The sequence below is a fragment of the Colletotrichum lupini genome, chromosome 8 (assembly GCF_023278565.1).
Source record: "Colletotrichum lupini chromosome 8, complete sequence".
Taxonomy (NCBI): domain Eukaryota; kingdom Fungi; phylum Ascomycota; class Sordariomycetes; order Glomerellales; family Glomerellaceae; genus Colletotrichum; species Colletotrichum lupini.
Window position 1 is genome coordinate 1,030,044 of NC_064681.1, and position 19,776 is coordinate 1,049,819.

General features: G+C 53.3%; 5 protein-coding genes across 5 annotated transcripts; 1 reads left to right on the forward strand and 4 right to left on the reverse strand.

The window, feature by feature from the left end:
* Positions 1-664: 664 nt before the first annotated feature.
* Positions 665-1,696, reverse strand: CLUP02_14811 (uncharacterized protein; the record flags this gene model as incomplete). Its single annotated transcript, XM_049293737.1, has 4 exons — positions 665-817; positions 905-1,292; positions 1,370-1,447; positions 1,530-1,696. 4 exons carry the CDS (start codon positions 1,694-1,696, stop codon positions 665-667), a joined length of 786 nt encoding a protein of 261 aa, XP_049150883.1.
* A 2,306-nt stretch (positions 1,697-4,002) lies between these two features.
* On the forward strand, positions 4,003-5,553 carry CLUP02_14812 (uncharacterized protein; the record flags this gene model as incomplete). Its single annotated transcript, XM_049293738.1, has 1 exon — positions 4,003-5,553. The coding sequence occupies one exon, from the start codon at positions 4,003-4,005 to the stop codon at positions 5,551-5,553; it is 1,551 nt and encodes a 516-aa protein (XP_049150884.1).
* A 1,143-nt stretch (positions 5,554-6,696) lies between these two features.
* CLUP02_14813 (uncharacterized protein) lies at positions 6,697-9,471 on the reverse strand (the record flags this gene model as incomplete). The annotated part of the gene is made up of 1 exon (XM_049293739.1): positions 6,697-9,471. One exon carries the CDS (start codon positions 9,469-9,471, stop codon positions 6,697-6,699), a length of 2,775 nt encoding a protein of 924 aa, XP_049150885.1.
* Positions 9,472-12,484: 3,013 nt separating this feature from the next.
* CLUP02_14814 (sulfate adenylyltransferase) lies at positions 12,485-16,363 on the reverse strand (the record flags this gene model as incomplete). The annotated part of the gene is made up of 16 exons (XM_049293740.1): positions 12,485-13,680; positions 13,753-13,901; positions 13,954-14,136; positions 14,203-14,259; positions 14,350-14,640; positions 14,724-14,838; positions 14,896-15,021; positions 15,098-15,122; positions 15,170-15,384; positions 15,438-15,507; positions 15,567-15,723; positions 15,786-15,810; positions 15,863-15,981; positions 16,031-16,155; positions 16,206-16,256; positions 16,289-16,363. 16 exons carry the CDS (start codon positions 16,361-16,363, stop codon positions 12,485-12,487), a joined length of 2,979 nt encoding a protein of 992 aa, XP_049150886.1.
* Positions 16,364-16,406: 43 nt separating this feature from the next.
* Positions 16,407-19,762, reverse strand: CLUP02_14815 (uncharacterized protein; the record flags this gene model as incomplete). The annotated part of the gene is made up of 14 exons (XM_049293741.1): positions 16,407-16,503; positions 16,844-17,173; positions 17,218-17,276; positions 17,345-17,408; positions 17,455-17,627; positions 17,684-17,732; positions 17,794-17,923; positions 18,020-18,032; positions 18,102-18,311; positions 18,450-18,960; positions 19,018-19,190; positions 19,365-19,393; positions 19,447-19,533; positions 19,576-19,762. 14 exons carry the CDS (start codon positions 19,760-19,762, stop codon positions 16,407-16,409), a joined length of 2,112 nt encoding a protein of 703 aa, XP_049150887.1.
* Between the last annotated feature and the right edge of the window lie 14 nt (positions 19,763-19,776).

Sequence of the window (19,776 nt, forward strand, 5' to 3'; positions counted from 1 at the left end):
AAGGAAGAAGATCTTCAAGAGCAATAGAGCGTGCAAACGATGGCCGGAGGCCAGCTGGATATGAGAGGGAGGTGTATGGAAAGACTGAGTGGTCCTCCGCCAAAAACAAGAAAACGCAGCTTCCCCTGTCGTCGGCAGTTGTGGAGGAGTGAGCAGCAGGCAGGGGAAAAGATGGGACTTGTTGTTTCTGCTCGGATTTTCAAAGGGCGCCACAGAGGATGTTCCGATTGTCTTCGTCTTGGCCGTCTTTTTATTTCAAACCGGCGGCAGGCATAGCATCGTACGGGAGGCCCGCGTGTTGTGTGGATGTATAGCTTATGATGCCCCAAGTCGTAAGTAGTTAAAAATTCCCCCAAACCCAACAATTCAAAAATCATTTCAATATACACTTTGGTCCTCGGTTACGTTGTCCTAGGAGTGGAGGGATTGTAAAGGAATGTGGCTGTTCAGACGGACACGCTACGTCTCCAAGCTTGTCTTCCTTTGAGTATTGTTCTGTCAACCTCGGCGAATTCTTTCAAAGCATTTCACTTGTTGCAGGGAGGGAGGTGAGTGCAATGATTGGGGAAGAAGGTATTTGATTGTCTCAGAACTAAGCATGACCCATCTGTAGGTGGCGGTTCCGGCGGCAATCCGAAGCGCTAGATCATACTAACTACGTTACTCAAAGATCCCTCATCTCATGCGGGGTTCGCGCGATCACTGCAATCAAATCTGCCATCAGCATCTCGATTATGAGCCTGACGCTGTAGGCAACCGGATGGGTGCAGGTGTAATGATAGGAATTTGGTGCAGACATGAGGATCATCATGACAACCTTTTCGAGAAAAGAGGAGAGAGAGAAAGTCAGCCCCATGTTACGTATGTTTACTTGGAGACCGCGTTTGTGTCGCAAACAACTTACATCCAAAGATATCGAAAGGCACACAGCCGCCACACCGCAATTGAACAAAAGCCGATATTTGACTAGGCCGCCGGCAATGAGCTCACGCTTGATGATTATGAGAAAAGTCGCATCGAGCACAACGTTGACTAGCAGATCGATGACTATGTCCAGCCGCGACAAGTATCTGTTGATCACTACCGCCAGCTGAGAGGGGTTTATTGTAAAGACGATCCACAGGGCGATGTATGCGAGGTTGAAGATGCCGATGAAGACAACCAGACCTATCTTCATGTACTTGACTCGTTGCTTGTTGTGCATGAGGAGACCGAGTCTGTTGGCGAGAATCTGGGGGGCCAGTTGGGTTTGGAGAACCCAGCTGATGGCGTCCGCAATCATGAAGCCGATGCTGAAAGTTGAGTACAGCATTTTAGCAAAACAGTCTGGGTGAAGAGTGAGTTGGGGACGTTTGGCCTTTTTGCTTACTTTATTGAGATGTCACCGCGGAAAAGTAACCAGACTATAATCGCCTGGGTGGCGTTGGCGAAGAGGAGAATCCATACCCTGGAGTTTGTGTCAATGTCCCTGAATTACCCCCTCCTGAACCGCGGTACTGGTTTGGACCATAGGTATATATGTGACTGACATCCAAGCGTAGATATTCTTCAACGAGTTTGTCCTCGAATAGATTATGAAACTCTGCTGGACGGCTTTTGCAGAGGTGAGTGCCAGCAAACCTATGCAGACGCCAAAGTAGAGGGCGGGAGTTTCCGTGGTGTCGAACGCCCAGGCCGACGCTCTTTTTCCAAGCATGATGGAAATTGAAGGAAAAAGAAAAAGAGGTTTCTGAGGTTACCAGGGGATGATCGATAGCCTTCTCCTTGACGACGAGAATTGCACAAGCGGCGGGCTTCCTCATGCTTGACCTTTTATTTCGTGGTGGCATCGTTGATGGTTTAGTAGCAGTGGCATCGCGATTTCGATCATGAAATTTCAAACTGCTAGGGCTTGGCGTCCACTGGTGTTGAAGGGCTACTTGCTTGCTTTTTTTTCTGAATTCCCCCTCCCTCTCACGATGCAAATCGCGGGTTCATCGAAAAACTCAAGCCACACCTACTCAGCTCTGCCGGGCCGAGATTTACATTGATAGATGGCTGGCAGAGACACTTTGAAAGTACCAGTACGCTGTGGGAGTGCGCCACCTTTCTGACTATGATATCATGATCCTTTCTAGGGGCCACTGGGTTTGGGCTTCCCTAAGTTCATGCCAAGTATCGCGACACCTATACTTGAGCTCAAACTCACAGTTGGGTGGCGACGGCAAATTCCGGAGTCAGTATATTTCTTCTTCGAGTGCGACAAGTGCCGTGAAATATCACCAAGATGCAGGACGCTTTGAGCCTCTAAGCTCGAGGAGGATCGGGGTGTTTTACACAGCCCATCGACTACGCTACGACTAGCGGTGACAATCTCTGGGTAGCTCCGTTGATACCAGGGATCTGTCACTTTTCAATGAATAGTATTGCTTTTCTTGAACTGCCAGTCTAATCGGTAAGATGCTAGCCGTAACCAGGCGGCTGGTTCAAGTATGAAGGGCGGCAGTAGCGGAAATCTGGAATCTGATAGATCGGATAGGATCACGAAATCTCTGGTGGGCGTGGTTGCATGTAGTTACGAACGCGGTTGGGAATGGTTATAATTAGAGGGTCGAGGGTGTGGCAGGCGGGTGATAGAACATGTGGTCCATGTCCACACTCGAGAGCCTGAGCAATCACGGCACGTCTGACTATCTGGTCTTTTTTTTTTTTTGCCCAGTAATTGGCTTTTGGTCGAAACTGCCCAAGAGCAACATGGGACGTCGGTTGTTGGTGAGCGGGAGTAAGTCAGACCAAGGGGAATCGGGGAGAACGATGGATATCACTTCTCCAGATGCAGAACTCTAGGAAGCAGACACCGGTGAGTCTTGTTTCTGTACTATGTGGATCCGTCGTTCAACCTTGCATTCTGTTCAATGTTAGCCATGGTGAAGGCGTATAGTCACTCTTCTAATACTTGTTTGTTGAGTGGAACAGATGTTGAATGAAGCCAAAGAGTCCTGCTTGCGTTAGTGAATACTTCATTTTTTCTTTGTTCAGAAATCGCAATCTTGACCATCGAGGCCTCTGATTGCTCATTTCTCATGGAGGCCCGTCCTTGTTCGAGTATTCACTCAACTCTCTCCTCGCTCGTTGATCTGGCAGTAGTATTGCTTCGTGGTTAAGTTCTCCATCGCACCTCTTCTCAACGCCACTGGTTACTCTCATTCTACCCATTACCTCTCACAATGCGACAACCTAAAGGAAGTTGGTGATGAGGAGAGAAAATCTGTCAACTGCGAATTAGGCAGGTAGTTGACAATAGCTCCTTCCGAATACATCTGAAGGTTCTGGCGGAAACGACATGTAGATACAACGTCGTTCTTGCGAGCTCGCCAACTCTGACCCATCCACACCAGAACATTCATTAGGTCGAGGGTTAGTATCTGGCCGTTCGCATTAATACCCTTCCTTGAAGCTCGAATATTTGCCCTCTACACCAGAAGCATAATTTCCGTGGAAGCACAAAAATTACGCCCTAGTTACTCGCGATTTACAACTTCCCTCGGCCATACTTGGCTTCTCTGACACCAAGACTCGAGTTACTGCAAATTACCAGCAGGTTGAAGCTTCTCCAGAAGCCTACCCAACTCCTTCCCGCTCCGCAAGAGGAAGCTCCCAATTGCTATGTTTCGAAATTGGTCTTACCCACAAGGCTTCAGAAGGCAGGATCGGCCAGGAACCGCTCCTTCTTCCACAGCCCCTAGTCAAATTCCTCCTGCCCCTTCCCAGACTTTGGGTTCTGCAAACGGTCCTTCTCCTAATCATCTTCCGCACCTCAATACGATTACATCAATGTCCGCAGGTATAACCTCACAGCAAAGCCAAGTCAAGCCTGTGACGCCTAGGACGCCCCAGACAACAATTACAGTACCTCCTCTGGGTGTACGACATTCGCCTTCCCCGCCTTCACCCTCCTTCGTCGAAGCTGGTCGAATGCAGACGATTTCTCTATTGAAACCCACTGAAAGAGGAACACCGCAGATGACTGGCCCCTCTCGACTTACGTCTGTTGGCCAATTGACAGTCAAGCCAAACCAACCTTTACTCAAGAGTGTCAAAGACAACAACCTGCCGCAGGTGACTACAGCTTCAATGCAGCGCCTTATAGCAGAGAGGCTTGCTCAGAAGGAATTGGCGACTTCCTTGAAGCCCGACATCATGAAGGACAAGCCATACACTGGTCAATCGATCACTGGCTGGAGGAAGTGGGCTAAACGACACAAGAATCCCGCTTACAGCAGGTATCCGGCCTGTAACGAGGCCGTCAACACCCATATCTCCAAGGTACTCTGGGACTCGGAAAATAAGAAGCCAAAAGCACTCAGCGAGCAGAAAGTATACGGCGATTTCATGAAGGACTGGAAGGAAACCCAGTACAGGCAACGGCCGCCTTCGGCGCCAATGATGGAGTCGATCCGACTCATTAACAATGCCAGTCTGCCGCAGGACATCGTCACCAAACTCGAGATTTCTGGCTGGGATGCGACCAAATGCTGCGATCCGACGTTGCCACACTCCGAGAAGAAGTCTGCCAGAGTGCCGCCAAATCTGAAGGGTTCCTCCAAGGACCCGGAATCCGAGTCAGAAAATGACTCGGATGAGGTTGCTCTGGCACAAACTAAGCAGCAACAGAGGGGTTCTTCATTTGACATGGCCATCACCCTGATAGACGATCCCGAAGATGAGGATATTCAGTCCTCCGGCCAATCTCCCCGACAGGCTTCGTCTGCTGCAGAAGCTGTAATCACCAGTCCCAGGAAGGCTCTGCCGCCGCTAGCGTCTTTCCAGCCCCCAAAGCCGCCACGGGTCGTTACCAGTCAGAACGAGGAGTCAGAGGCTGCAGCGTCTGCCAGTCATCATTTCCAAGGCATACCCAGTGTCGGACCCGAGAAGGCATCGAGGATCGGTGGCGTCGCCAAGTCTGTCGAACAGCTGACGAAGAAGACGGAGTCGGCCAACTTGGTCCATCAAGACGTCAACTCCTTGTCCAACAGGTCCCCGAGCCCTTACTCGTCGTCCTCCTCCACTTCCAACAGCGGGAAGCGAATTTCCACAAAGGACCTTAGACGAGCTCTGCATAAGGTCAAGAAGCTAGGCGTTCTCTCGGGCAAACATTCTACTCAACTTGAAGACCAAGGCGGTCAACTCCTCGCCCAGACACAGAGACTAGATAACATTGAGCGTGCTGTTGGAGAGCAGGTTAGTAATTCCTACAACTTTGCCATGGAACTGGAGGCACACACAACTTTTCTCAAGAAACAAGATCTCGCACTGGCACAGCTCCGCAATGACAACCAGGCCCTACGGGCATGTCTCCAGGACGTGCTATTCCCCCTCGCCCAGGCCGTCAATGCCATGCACAAGTCGACAAAGAGGGATAAGAAAACACTCGAGGCAAACGCCAAGAGAGCCAAAAAGGAATTGGAGGAGTTTGAGGCTGCGGGCAGGAACGCCGAGGCCGTGGAGCGAGGTACCCGGAATCTTGGCCAGATTTTGCGGGCACCCCAGGGCGATAGGATGGACATGAATTGATACCGTCCTGGGCATGCTGGTAGGCGTATTTTAGTTTGAAGGGGGGACTTTTTTTAACTGGGAGATGGTTTTTGCAGCATATGACGACTTTGGAGGGTGCCGACTCACATGAAAAGGCGAACTATATGCATCATCTCTTTGGGTCATCAACAGGATCTGACTGGAGACAGAGCATTTGGCTTCCATGGTGGAGCTAGGTCCATCGAACTAGATAGGCTGGTACGCACCTCTGCTTTCTCGGTAACTCATATACAGCGATGGTTCACATGGCCTGGTTCTTCACTTGTCTGTTTCGCTGTGACAGCCAACCACTGAAGTGACTGATATCAGCGACGTATCCGAAACCAACGAAAACGAGGTCCAAGGATCAATCACAGAAGTATCTGGTCTCAAGATATGCCGATATGACAAGGACACAAGCAGGACTCGACAATATCAACGAGACAAAACCAATGAGGCTTGGAACCGATTTGAATTTGAGCTGAGTCGAGGGCAAAAGGTAAGAAGAACCAAACAGACCCCTCTCTCGCCTCGTGACGACGGCGATGGAAAAAGAAATAAAACCCAGGACTCCATGAACAATGCAAGCCGGAGGAAATATTAAAAAAAGGCCATGGACAATTTCGCGCGCGCGCGCGCGTGACTCTCCGCGCTCCCGCAGTGAGCAAGCAACGCTCGCTCCCACGAACGATCAACCCAACGAGACGGACACGCCTTCAAATGAACCCATCTGACGCATGCGATGATGATTCTGCGTCTGGTTCCAATTCGTCGGGGGAAAGAAAAGAAGATGTGCCAACGTTCTCCCATCCATGTTTCCTTCGACCGCCTTCCGACAACCTCAAGTTGGCTGGCGGTCCCCTTAATCCCCAAAAGCCCTCACGAACCCATTGGTCATCGCATCAACGTCCGTCCCAACTTGAATGGTAGGTCCAACATTGCAGCTTTCATCGCATAATTCCACCTTGGTATTTTCAAAACAACAATAAAACTTTCGTGACTCTGACATCGTTTCGTTTCATCTCTCTCCGACCCCTTTTTCGTGAACAGCTTTCTGGCTCACTAATAGCAAACCATCATGGAAAACAAAAATCGATCATCAAAAAAAACGCATTTCATTATTTTTCCTTTTTATCGTAGAGTTCAGTTTTCCTCGTCATCTTCCTCAATCGGCGCCGGTGTCCGTCGCTCTGTACGTCTCTTTGGTCGTCGATGGCGTGAACTGCTAATGTTACTCGCCGAATCGTCGGGGGCCAGCTCAAAGTCGTCGCCTCCCCATTCGCTGTCACTATTGGCGTCGTAGTCGCCTTGCGCCCAGCTGGGCCGTTCGTAGCCTGATGACTGTGAGTTGCCGGAGCTCGGATTGGGCAGGACATCGATCCGCCGGCGGCTTTGAAGGCTGTGCATCAATCCTGCTCCACGGTTGCGCAACCCCGTGCGGACGACTTCGGCCCTTAGGTGAAGGGCTTCGAACGCATCCTCCAACGCCTCCATGCCCTGGTAGATTTCTCGCTCCACCTCTGCCAAGACGGCCATTTCCATCTCTTCGTCTCGTGATACTGCCTGCTTGTTGGCCGCCGCGGATGATGCATTGCTCACAAAGGACGCAGGAGTAGCGCCGCGAGAGTAGGCGGAGAATGGTGTAGTGTTGCGAGATGCTGAGAAGCCCGGCGTTCCTCGCACGCTAGGGCTCATGGTCCCTGGCCGAGAGGGGTAGTAACCGCTCGCAGGGGTGGCGCCACGGGACTCAGCTGTGGGAGTATCGTCGCCATCAGCTCCGGACCAGAGGAATCCGTCAAATCGTCCAGAAGTCAAAATCTCCCATTCTTGCGTGTTGATATCGGACATGGTGACAAGTAGATCGTGGGTGTGGGGGTTCTTGACGAGGTACATGGCAACCTCTGCGTCTCGGGGTACCTGTTGTAGTCGGTAAAGACGCTGTAGAGCCAAGCCGGCTCTGACAAGGAGGTCCGGGCGGGCGCGGTGCAAGGGTGTAGGAGCCCTTGTTGCCGGCTTCGGGTGATTAGAGCCAGCCAGAATCGCATTAAAATACGGCTGATCTTCCGGGTCCATGTTGGTGAGAATCGCAAACGTGAGTGTCTCATCGTCTACATCTTGTGGCGGCGGCGCAGTGGTCTCTCCGCAGGTGTTGAGCCACTTATCCACAGCTCCCCTGACTTTCTTAGACTGTCTGAGGTAGTGCTCGCGGAACTCCTCGGCAATATCAGGGTCTATCTTGACCGGCGAGTCGGGTCGCGGTGGCAGCTCAGCTGACACTTCGGCAGCATTGGATCCCAAGCTGGCCAGGTCAAACGGTGGCCATTGCGGAAGATCGATGCGACCGCTAACCCATTCGAGGACCTCTCCCCAGCCGAGGCCACGATGTTGAATATCGGGGCCTCTTTCACACACGACACAAGTGCATCCATGCTCTGGAAGCTCTCTGGAAAAGACGTTTTCGAGGCGGTCTAGAAGGCGACGAGCCACAGATCGGTGGCCAGTCGCAACTGCTACGGAGCCGTTGCGGTTGAGAACCGAGTTGTACTGATCCAAGAGGTTGAAAAAGGGTGCGAACAAAGTCTGCGGGCCAACTAGGGGTGGGTTAGATGGCCGGGCGCCATTCTGGCGAGGTAGGACAGAGAGGAATGTTTTCGGGATTGGCTGGATCAGACCGCCGTTCTGTAAAAGGTAGTCCACCCGCGGTGCTTCCTGTACATCCAGGGCTGGAGGTGGTGGCGGGGGAGGAGGAGGTCCCGTTGGAGGAGGCATATCAGTCATTGGAGTGGCCGATGGTGTAATGTCGTTTTCGGGGTAAACCTGTGGAGGGGGGCCCGGAGGCTTGTCGTTCATGGCGAAGGGCGGTGGGAATGGTGGTGCTTGCGTAGGGGTTCTAGGAGATGAATCCTGCAGGCTTTCGGGAGACGAGTCGCCATCGTGATACTCTGCACGCCGGCCTTTCTTGCTCGAGGAGCTTCGCTTCGAGGAAGATCTAGAAGTGCTCGGCTTGATATTCAAGCTTTCCTGGACGCCAGGTGGGAACGCCGGCGACTTGACGTACGTTGCCTGGCTGCTAGTCTTTGACTTGAAGCTCACCCGGGACTTATCGTCGGCTCTGGAGCCGGATCTCGAAAGACCACTGAGACGCGAGCTTGGCCTGTCTTCCCGGTCTCTCTTGGCAGTCTCGCCGCTAAGTCTCGAGCTCGAACGCTCCTCGCGCACCTTCTTTGACGATTCCTCGGGGGTGGCAGATCGTCTCTTGCCCGACAAGTCGGTCTCGGGCGGACTAGGCGGCCTCGACTCCTTCTTGGACGAGCTTTTGCGCTGCTTGTCGGAATGATCGACGCTCTGGGAACGCTTGAGTTCGCTGTCGCCCAGATCGGTGGCTTCGGGGGTGAATGGATCGGCCCTTCTCGTAGCACCGACACCTGATCCTGAGACGTCCTCGCGACTATTGCGGACGGCCTCCTTGCTGTGGGCCTTGCTGAAGGTCGGGTAGGGAAGCGAGATGCGGTCAGTCGACGCCGGACCAGTCAGCGAGGTCCGAGACATTTCGGGAACGAGGTCGGTCATGGAAGAGGAGCGGTCGTGTCCGCGGTCTCTCTCTCGGTCGCGGTCTCGTTCTTCGCGGGTGCGGTGGCGGCGGTGGGAGTGGGAATGGACGTCACTGCCGAGGCCGCTGCCGTCGGCGATTTTCGATTTGGAGGAGCGGGAGCTCACGCGGTGGGATCGGTGTTCCCTGTCTCCCTTTTCTCTGTCGGACCTGCTGCTGCGCTCTGATTTGCTTCGAGAAGCCTTCTTTTCGGCCTTTTCACTTTTCTCGGCCTCCTTGCGCGGGCGCATATCCCCAAAGTCGGGGAGGGAGATTACTCGGCCATCAGCGTCGACATCGACCTCGACGTCACGATCCTGGGAGGACATGGCGGAGCATGGGTGCGTAGCCCGAGAGAGCTAGCCGAATTGCTTGTGCTTTGCTGCGGAGGTTTCTTCGAGTCGTAGTAGCAGTAGAGAAAGGTTGACTGTGACGGTGACGGTGACGGTGACGGGGTCGAGTCGAAAAGCCGTCGGCGCAACGAGTAAGAGGCAAGAAAGTTGACCGACAGCGAAGCTTGCCAAAGAGGGCGGTGGTGGGTAGGAAGGTTTCTGGGAGCCCAAAAGGCAAAGCGGACCGTGGTTCGAGGTCCAGGGTGGGATGGTTCAGTGTGTTTGAGTTCCAAGATGTCGAGAAAGCTGGCGGGAAGAAGGAAAAGGGAACCGAAGCAGGCAGGACCTGGTCTGGGGTTTTGCTCACCGACCCTCGTCGTCTTGAGCAAAGAGGGCGGGAGTTGTTACAAAACTGGGGAATTTCTGGAAAAATGCGCACCCCTGACCTGGACCGAACGGTAGGTGGCGGGGGGAGGATCCGTTTGGCTCTTCGTTTGCTGCGTCTAATGTTTGGAGCGTCAGGAATGATGCGCTTTAACTTTTTCGAGATGTCGTCGTTGTCGTCGGGTCGTGGAAGGAAATGGAAAATGATGCAAGAAGGACGAGAGAAGTAACGAGACGGGAGATGGATGGACGCTCCCAACCGAGGGAGTGAATGAGTGAGGTGCACACTTCACCTCCTAAGTCATGAGTGCAGGCCAAGCAAGGCCAGGCGGGAGGGATGAGTCCAAGGTAACGGGAGTGGAAAGACGGGCGGTTGCAAGCAGTTGACGAGCAACGCAGCCGAATGTGATTCGATCAGAGGGGCAGCACCCCCCCTGTAAGGCGTTGAAGGGAACTGCGGCGGGTTGGTTGGTACTTTGGGTACAGGTACAGGTAGGCTGGGCGGCCCACACCTGAGTCTCTACGTTACTGCATCTATGGGTATACGCTACCGCTTCTTGCGTGCCTTACAGCGTAAAAGCGAAGGAGGGGGTGGAGAAGAATAACGGGGAGATGGATGTCAAGGGAAGGCAGGCGAAGGGTGATTTAGAGTAGGGGAGTAGGCGGTGACACATGTCCTCCTGCAACGCATTATTCGGGCACTGATTCAGTTGAGAGAGGTGTCGAATGAGTGATTTGGTGAGGAGGTGTCCGTACGTTGAATTGTATGCAATACCTACCCACCCCACGTATTCCGTAAGGTAAGGTAAGGTAAGGTAGACCTGTGGCCAGAACCTGACGTGGCACCGGGCTGAGTTGCAACGAGTTGCGCCTGGACGTGGACGGCGACGCAATGGGACTGTGGGAGGGAAGTCCCTTGGGGATCCACAACGGGCACTGCCAGAAGCTCGGGCCACACCCATCACTTTCATTGGTAGATTCCATCAGCCAGTGTCCCTCCGTCAAGAAACCGTTCCTCCACACGGTACAGAACCAGTGTGCGAAGCGGGCAAGACGTACCGTTTCAGAAGCGAACGAGAGCTCGGTATCGCACCGTGTGACATCCTCTTTGCCCATCAGCTCCCGCGCATAGTAAACATCGGACATGATCTGCCTACCCTTACCTTGGCACCTTGGATTGGCAGACCAGCACGTTCCTCGAGGATTTAGCATCGTGGCTGACGTGCAAATGGACGAAGCCATTCGGCATCGTACACAGACGTAAGGAAAAGTATTCACCTACTCAAGCAGGCGGCGTGCCTAGAGTGCCTGGCTCAACGATAAACCAGAAAGTGGCTGGACTGTCTCAATTCAAGCAATGGTCGAACATCAAACCACTTCTCTACGTAAGGTCGCGGTGGTAGGTACGCAACTAGTCTCGAATAACCTCGAGCAAGAATGGTCTGAATAGGCCCGCTATCGACCCGAGTTTCGTCTCGAAGCACCTCGCTTTTCCTCCGTCATAGCTGCAAAACTGTCTCTTGCTTCACATCATCTCGGAAAGCAAACGCACAAGATCATGCCTGCCTATACCGCACAAAGTCGCCGTCACAGTGCTCCGTGAGAGAGACATTGCTGCCTCAAATAGAAATGCCCATGTCTCACGTACCTGACTATCTTACCTTAGACTCGCCGGACTACCTACATGTACCACTTACTTACCTTTAGCACCAACACATAAAGTACCTAAAGTACCTACGCCGATACACTTTCCATCCAACAAACTCGATGAACCAACCTAACCATCAAACATCCATATTGCACCCAAAGACAGACTGGCAGAGTAAGGCAACTAGAATGCTTCCCAAAATAAACCCCATCCTGGCCCAACCAACCTACACTACTACTTTACCACCCCTCCTCCCATGTATTGATACCCTTCCACCCTTTCCCTCCCCCCCTCCTCTCCTGTAACGAACGGCGCGCGAACCCGCCGTCCATCGGGCACCAACAAACGAACCGCATGTGTGCAGAGTCCCGTCGAGCTGTCTCTCGCACCAATCACCGCCCCGCCCAGCGAATAAGCGCCCGGGCCATGCATCCTCGTGCTTTTCTCTCGCGCACCACACCACCATGAATCAATCAATCAATCAACCCACCATCACCTGTATGCCATTATCCGAGGTTGTTTGAGGTAGGTAGGCGTAGCTACTTGATCTTGAAGTGTCTACGGAGTAGTTGTTGGTCCTTGTAAGCATATCTTATCTGGTACCGTCCACGTTTTGATGGTCGCTCGTTTCACCGTCACATCCAGTACAGATCGATCCCATGGAGCAGTATCATTCAAGTATCGTTCCATTCCACTATTCAGCCATACCTGGGTAAGAGTAATGTGTTATCCAACTCTCCAACCCTAGCCAACTATATGGTGCCAAATAGCCATCTCTCTTGTGTAAAAATAACTCGTAAAAATTCATCATCAAACAACTTTTTCATCCCAAGTCTGTCTTTGAAGTCTCAACTCCGATGTATATATATCCACCCAATTTTTTTGCGCTTTGAGAAGAGGTCTACGCGCATGTACGCTCTATGCCGTATAAATCACACTTATATCGCCCATTGATGAAAGTCTACAAAACATTTGCGTTTACAAACGGTCCAGGAGACCCTGGCTCTCGAGGAGCAGGACAATCTGGTGAACAATGGAGCGGACCGTCTGCTGCTCGAGGTTGACGACGAGGTCGGCCTTGGCGGGCGCCTCGTACGGGTCGTCAACACCGGTGAAGCCCTTGATGTCGCCGTTGCGCGCCTTCTGGTAGATGCCGCGCTTGTCCGTCTTCTCGGCGTACTCGAGCGGGGTGGCGACGTGCACGAGGAAGAAGGGGCCGGCCTTCTCGACCAGCTCGCGCGCCTTCTGGCGGGCCTCGTCGAATGGCGCAATGGGCGCAGCAATGACGGCGGCGCCGGCGCGGGTGAGCTCGGAGGCGACGAAGGCGATGCGGCCAACGTTCTTGTCGCGGTCCTCGCGGCTGAAGCCGAGCTCGGAGGAGAGCTCGTGGCGGACAGTCTCGCCGAGGAGGAGGGAGACGGAGCGGCCGCCGCCCTGGTTAAGCGTGACTTGAAGGGCCTTTGCGATCTGGTCCTTTCCGCTGTTGAGCAGGCCGGTGAGGAAGATGGTGAAGCCCTTTTGGGCGGGGAGGGGGTTCTGCTCGCGCAGGACCTTGACGACCTCGGGGTAGGAGAACCACGCGGGAATCTCCTTGCCGGTCTTGAGGCGGTTGCGGAGCTCGGTACCAGAGATGTTGGCGGTGTGAGTGCCAGGAGCGATCTCGTTGGCGGGCTGGTACTCGTCGCGGTCGGGGATGTAAATCATCTCCTGGAACTCGACCATGGTGATGCCGAGCTCGTCAGAGTACTTCTGGACGGCGACCTGGGCGTCGTACGGGCCGTAGTGGTCCTTGCCGTTCTTGTTCTTGCCGGGGCCGGCGTGGTCACGGCCGACAATGAAGTGCGTGGCGCCGTGGTTCTTGCGGATGATGGCGTGCCAGATGGCCTCGCGGGGACCGCCCATGCGCATGGCCAGGGGTAGCAGGGCCAGGGCGGCCATGCCGTTGGGGTATCTGGGGAGGAGGGCCTTGTAAACGCGGACACGGGTGAAGTGGTCAATGTCACCGGGCTTGGTCATGCCGACGACGGGGTGGATAAGGACGTTGGCTTGTTGGGAGCGGGCGGCGCGGACAGTGAGCTCTCTGTGGGCGCGGTGCATGGGGTTGCGAGTCTGGAAAGCGACGACCTTGTTCCAGCCGAGCTTCTCAAAGTGCTGTCTCAACTCGGCGGGAGTGACTTTTGATACTCGTTAGTCTCGATGTTGTGGGTTTGCTGCGTTGATATGCGCCAAGGGCATGGTGGACTTACATCTGAGGTCGAGGAAGTCGTAGTGAGCAAGACGCTGGATAGCCTCGAGCTTACCGCCAACGTAAAAGTCGTTGGTATTGTTGAAGAGGTGCTTCACACCGGGGTGGGTGTCGTCGTCGCTGCCAAAGACCTCAATGGCCTCCTTGACTCTAGAGAAACATGTCAGCCGATGCCAATTCCCTGGAGACATGTTTGACCTACCTGTCGGGCTTGTAGACATCCTCAACGGTAAGGATGGCAAGGTTGCGGTCGTCTCTAAGGTCGCGGAGGGTGATGCGCGCACCGGGCTTGATGGAGAGGGTGTCGATCTGCTGCTGGGAGACATCGAGGGTGATGGGCATGGAGAAGAGAGCGCCATCGGCGAGACGGTTGTCCTTGACGACTCTGCACCAATCATATTAGCAACTAGCATCTTCTGGGGAGCACGCCTTGTTCGCATGTTCAACGTACCCATTGTAGTCCTTCTCGGTCATGAAACCTATAGAGATGCCACCACAGTCAGTCCCGCTGTTCTTGGGCGAGCAACGTAATCGTGGGGAACTTTGCCCCTCCAAAAAAAATCATGGCGGGGTCGTTTCCGCAACGCAACCCCACCACCCTCGTCGCGCAACGGATGCAGAAGGGGGGCAACCGCCGCAGCAGCAGCCAGCAGAAAGTAGCAGCAACAACGCGGGCAGTAAACACCACGTACCTTCGAGAGGAGAGAAGCCACCGTTGAGGATCAGCTCAAGATCGCAGAGGTGACGCTCGGTCAACAGGAGAGAAGGGAGCTTGTCGGCCTCGGCTAACAGCTCAGACTGGCGGGGCGCATCGCGCGCGAAAAGGTCCTTGAGGACACCGCCGTGGGGAGAGTTGGCCATTGTGTATGTCTTTGAAGAAAGCGCGAAGCTTTGTAATAGGGAGCGGGTTATTATGGGATCGTCAAAAGACACACTCTAGACGATGCTTAGAGAGGAAGAGAGAGAACACACAACGAATTGAGCCTGCAGCTTCTCGTTGTAAAGGGAATATTGGGTATAAAAAGGTAGATGGGAGGGGATTCACGGATGAAGTAGAAGAGACAGGAGAACAAGCGGGAGAGGGAATCTGGCGAGGAGACGGGCGAGGGCAAAGGTGTCTTTTATTCTCCTCAGACACACAGACAGAAGGACAGAGACAAAGTGAGAGAATTGTCGCTCGTTCCCGGCGTCAAGTCGGCCTTGCGTGTGTTGCTGAGGTGCGCTGCTGGTGCTGTACGGATACCCCGTTGCCCAAGGTAAAAATTGGAGGCTGTTTAGTTCAAATGACGTGATCGCTACCTTGCACATGTACCCTCCTTGGCGGCGTGCCATGTACTCTTAATTACCAATGTTGGCTCTTTGTAGCCCTCTCTGCCGCAGTCAGCCACGACTAAGTCATGTTCGCCACGATAAGTTACCGTAAGGTCCCATCCCATCCCATCCCATGCCGTCCGAAAAGAGACTGGGTCGCGGTGCGTAGCCGCGGAAAAAGTCTGCTCTTCTCCATGCTGTTGCATGTCTGACCCGGAGACTGACCCTGGGAGATCCATGAAGCCGTGGGGTCGCTGTTTTGCAATGTCGCGGCTCGGTGTTCCGGCATCTTTTTGGCGTCGGGACGGGTATTGGTAATAACCTACTCCAGGTCTGACAGAACACCTCAACCCAGCCTGACCACCCCATGTTTACATTGCGTCGAAGAGGAAAGCAGAGGCTTCTTGGAATAGCGTAGAAACTTGCGATACCAGCGCAATGAGTTCTTCGTCAAGGGTCCTCGTCGGTGGTATGGCGCAACGAAAGATTGCCAATTCAAAGTACCCCGCCAAATGTGGCTTGATAAGCCCCGATATCAATCATCAGGGACCCTGCGCCACGTTCTACCCTCGTCCCGACTCCCGACAACGCGCCATTGCAAGACAATTTCGTGCCAGAAGCTACAGGACAAGCCGCAGAGACGTTGTCAAAGTTGCAATTCCTGCCTCATCTGGCGTGCTGGCGCCCAGCCTCTTGGCTTAGACTAGACACCTGTAACCTCACCTTGAAGAGCTCGCCAACAGAAGGGCTGAGAATACCAAGCGTCTTCCGCCCTTGGCTACTCTTGGCGCCCTATCAACGTCCAAGACTCGAGACGTATGTCAAATCTGTATTGTAGAAGACCGTGATGGCCTCTTGCGCGCCATTCAGATTGTCACGATGGCGACATGCCGCTCTTTGCAGAACTTCCGTTGTGTTTCTTGGCACATGTCGTTCCAGACTAGAAGTCATTGAACGTGCTACAGAACGGTATGCTGGCCAGTCCAACGTGGACCCGATCCTTTGGATAGGCTTTTGACAGCAGCTTATCTAAAAGCTTGTAGATCTCGTACAAGAATATCGTGTCTCGACTTGGACCGTTTCGATCTCTTTGCTACGAAGTGCAATCGGTCAGCTCGGTGAGGGTGGTGGGGTAGCCCCGACGTCCGCGTCGATCGGCTGCGCGGTTGTCGGTTGCCGGCCCCCGGCTGCCGGCTGCGGGGTTAGCCCGATGTCGCTTGACACACCGAGATCCCTTGCTCCAGCTCTTTCTCTATGCCGTGGACATTGATGACATTCCGTGTCCACTCCTTGGCCGCCATGCTCCACCGCCAGCCAAGTTCCCGAGACTAAGTTCCTGAAGATCTATGGCTCCGGAACTTCATTGGCTATTCGTTGTGGTGGATATTCTTCTTCGCGGAATCTTGTCGCCATGGAGTTTCGCCCACTCAATTCCACAATACTGAGCGTAGATCATCGAGAAGTGAAAACTCGGATATCCTATGACGCCAGAGGTACGATAGAGGCTAGATTCGTAAGGATCCAGTGTTCAGGTTGTCCCTCTTTGGGGAATTTCTGTTAGTAAAACCTCGCGTTTCTCCCCCCAGTTTTGGTTTCGTTGAAGTTGTCTGATTGGATTTTATGGTCATTGGATGCAACTGTCCGAATAAATACTCGTGCCGTTTTTTATTCTTCTGCGTTTAGCCATAAAACCCTTCCAAGCTTGAACTGTACACTTGCAAGCCTTTCAAAGGGACAGAATACCCTTAAGTGAAGATGTCCTTCGACAAGTTTCATCACACCACACAAAGGCCTCCACGTAGGATTCTTGCGCTGACGCGATCGCCAGCACCTTCGGATACACCACTAGCACGCCTCCAGGTCCAAGTGCTCTAGTTCGAGGTTTCACATGCCGAGAATGATCTCTCCGTCCTCCAGATACGAGAACTTCGACGAACCAGGGACGAGCGAGCTTCTTCGCTTTCTTTGATGCCTTGCCATTACTCATTTCGTCAATCAAGATCAAACCATCATTGGTCGTGACCTCATCACGCTTCGCTGGAGCGTTCATACGTATTCCCATAGCATTGATGAGACTTCTCTGGCGGTAGCAATGGTATTGATGCCGACGGCTGAGTATGTGTTCAGACTGAGCGAACTGGTACCTGGCGCTCACATATTGGCGCTGTTAAGTTTTCGAAAAGGAGCAGCGCAATCCCTTCTCAAAACAGTCGGCTATTGTAGTTTCAACGAGGTCAATGGTATCTGGGTTCGTATGCTTCTGGTGGTTTTGGAACGCATACCGCCTGGCGATGCAGTCCGATATCAATATTCAATCCATCGACTCCGTGGCTCCACGAGTAAAAGCTCGCGGAGACCGGTTTTGCAGTCAGTCAACTGTGGCGAGGAATACTCTCCTTCATTTATGAGAGGATTCCTGTCATTGGAGCAAATTGAAGCAGAGCATATAGGCAATTGGCCAAGTTTGCGGCCCTGCCTGATGCCCCTTGAACGATATTGATAAGGCTGCTGGACACAACGGGCTTTAGCCGTGCTGGTAATGGGTGCAATGCAGCAGTGCAGCTCCTGAACGAAATGTTCTGCTCGCCAGAATTCTCAAGTCGCCTAGCGGTCATCTGGACTCGAGCTAGCAATTGCAGGAACGACGAAAACCCAAGCTTCGGCCTCTTCCTGTGATTCGAAAAGAGACAGAGCAGCCTAGCATGAAAGAATGAACGTTGGATGACTCGACCGTATATGAGACTCGATGCTCGTCCAGATACCCTTCAACCAGATTCGAGAGCCGGCTAAGCGAATGGCCATTTTCTTTGTATGGTGTCTGGGTTGTTGCAAAGTGATGAAGTCATAGTTCCGCGCCGTCTCTTCGCGAATTCAACATTCCTGTGTCTCAAAGCCACCGCTAGGCAAATGGGGTGTTGCTAAGCAGGGGGTTTGCCGACCGAGAAGTCAGCCGGTACCAGCATTTCTTGACTGTGAATCTCGATGCCAACTTTTTTTCCATCGAAGGATTTCGTGGCAGAAAGGGTAGATCGGCTGGACCTGTCCATCATTCCATGGAGCTGTATCGACGCAGTGTGCCGTCTGGACTCGAGGCGGCTCTAGGGCAAGCCGCCCCGGAGGTTTGCACCTCTTAGACGCTTCAGAATGTAGCCAGACCTCGTGGCAGAAGTACTTCTGACCAATGGTGATGCAGCACGAGGGAGATGGAGTCGAGTTGCAGACCAGTGGTCGGGAGATGGACACGCAGATCTGCGGTGAGTGTTAGCTTAAAAACGTTTGGCAGCAGGGGGGTGGGATATCCCGGCTCGTTTGGGAGAGAAAAGGCTTGGATTGGCGGATTTGGTGCTGGGCATCGTTGGCAAGCTTCTCGCGTGGCTGGGGATGGACGTCGAGTGGAATGGGTTTCCCGCCGTGGTGGAGTACGATGGGGTCTTGTTTCTCGAATGGCGAACGCAACGGTTGAGGATTCGGGAGACGCTGCTCCCGCCTAATAGTTCTTGATGTCTTGCTCTTGAAGAGTACTTGGAACGGATATTCGTTGGCAACGGAGCGGTAATCTTTGAAAAATGCCAAAGATGGCCTGATGCGCACGTGGATCCGTGATATGCCTGGCACGCCGCACTCCGGACTAAGGCGGCAAAGACGGGGTTGAATTGTCTTGGACGCCGAGGCTTTGGGAAGCCGCAAGCTGCGTTTATGTCGGTAGCGTCCCGGATCAGCGGTGGTTGAATACCTAGGTAGCTCGCCATTGACGATTTGGGGGGCTGGTTTCAGACCAAGACGAACTCTTTGTGTACTCCGTACGAGCACAAATATGTGAGTGACGAAATGATTGTAACGAGTCCAAGTCGACCATGGATGCAGTTCATTGGAATTGGCTTGCGGTCGGACAGAGCTTCTGAGTAGGGGTGAGAAATCGGTATTTTGACAATCTAAAGAGAGAAAGTTGCCCCACGCAACCTCAGTTGAAGCAGAAATACGGAGCAAGAGAAGAGTCCGATGTAGACTCGGTCTTTCGATGATTGATGGCTGGAGGATGGAAGCGAAAGAAGATCGCGGCGCGGCCGAAGCATGGGCCAACGGCCAGGTCAGAGCTCTTCCCATTAGAGTAGTCAGGTACGTACCGCTCTGCCCAGAACAGCAAGCTGCTTTTCCCTACCTTACCTTAGGTAAGGTTAAGATGGCAGCAGAGTGGCTAGAGCGTAAGCGGCTAGAGTGTGGTAGAAATTGATAGAGATTCCGTTAGGTCAATGATCTTAGCGGTCCGACCGATCCGAAGAGGCTTTTCCACAGGGAACATACCGACTTTCCAAGAATTGGTCTCAACGTGCCTGAATGTGAGGGTTGCACCAAGTATCATCGCCTGATTATCACGCCCGGGTACATAATGCACCCGCTATGCATGCCTGATTTCCGATGAAGCTGAGCTGATGCATGGGAGCTGTAGGTATCTTCGCACCCAGTGACCTGGCTCAATGGATTCGACGTCAGTGGTTATCGCCAGAATACCTACGTGTATCCATAGTGCAGGGAGAAAGGTAGGGAATATGGAAGTGCCTGGTAGGAATCGATACATATCTCAGGTTGCGTATGTGGTTGTTGTTTGTGCGGAGAGTGACATGTGTCATTGGGAATTGTGCTATCAACCTTGTTTTCTTGCCCGAGTGCTGCAGCAAACTAGGTCCGGATGCTGCCGCCATCGTCTTCTCGGGTT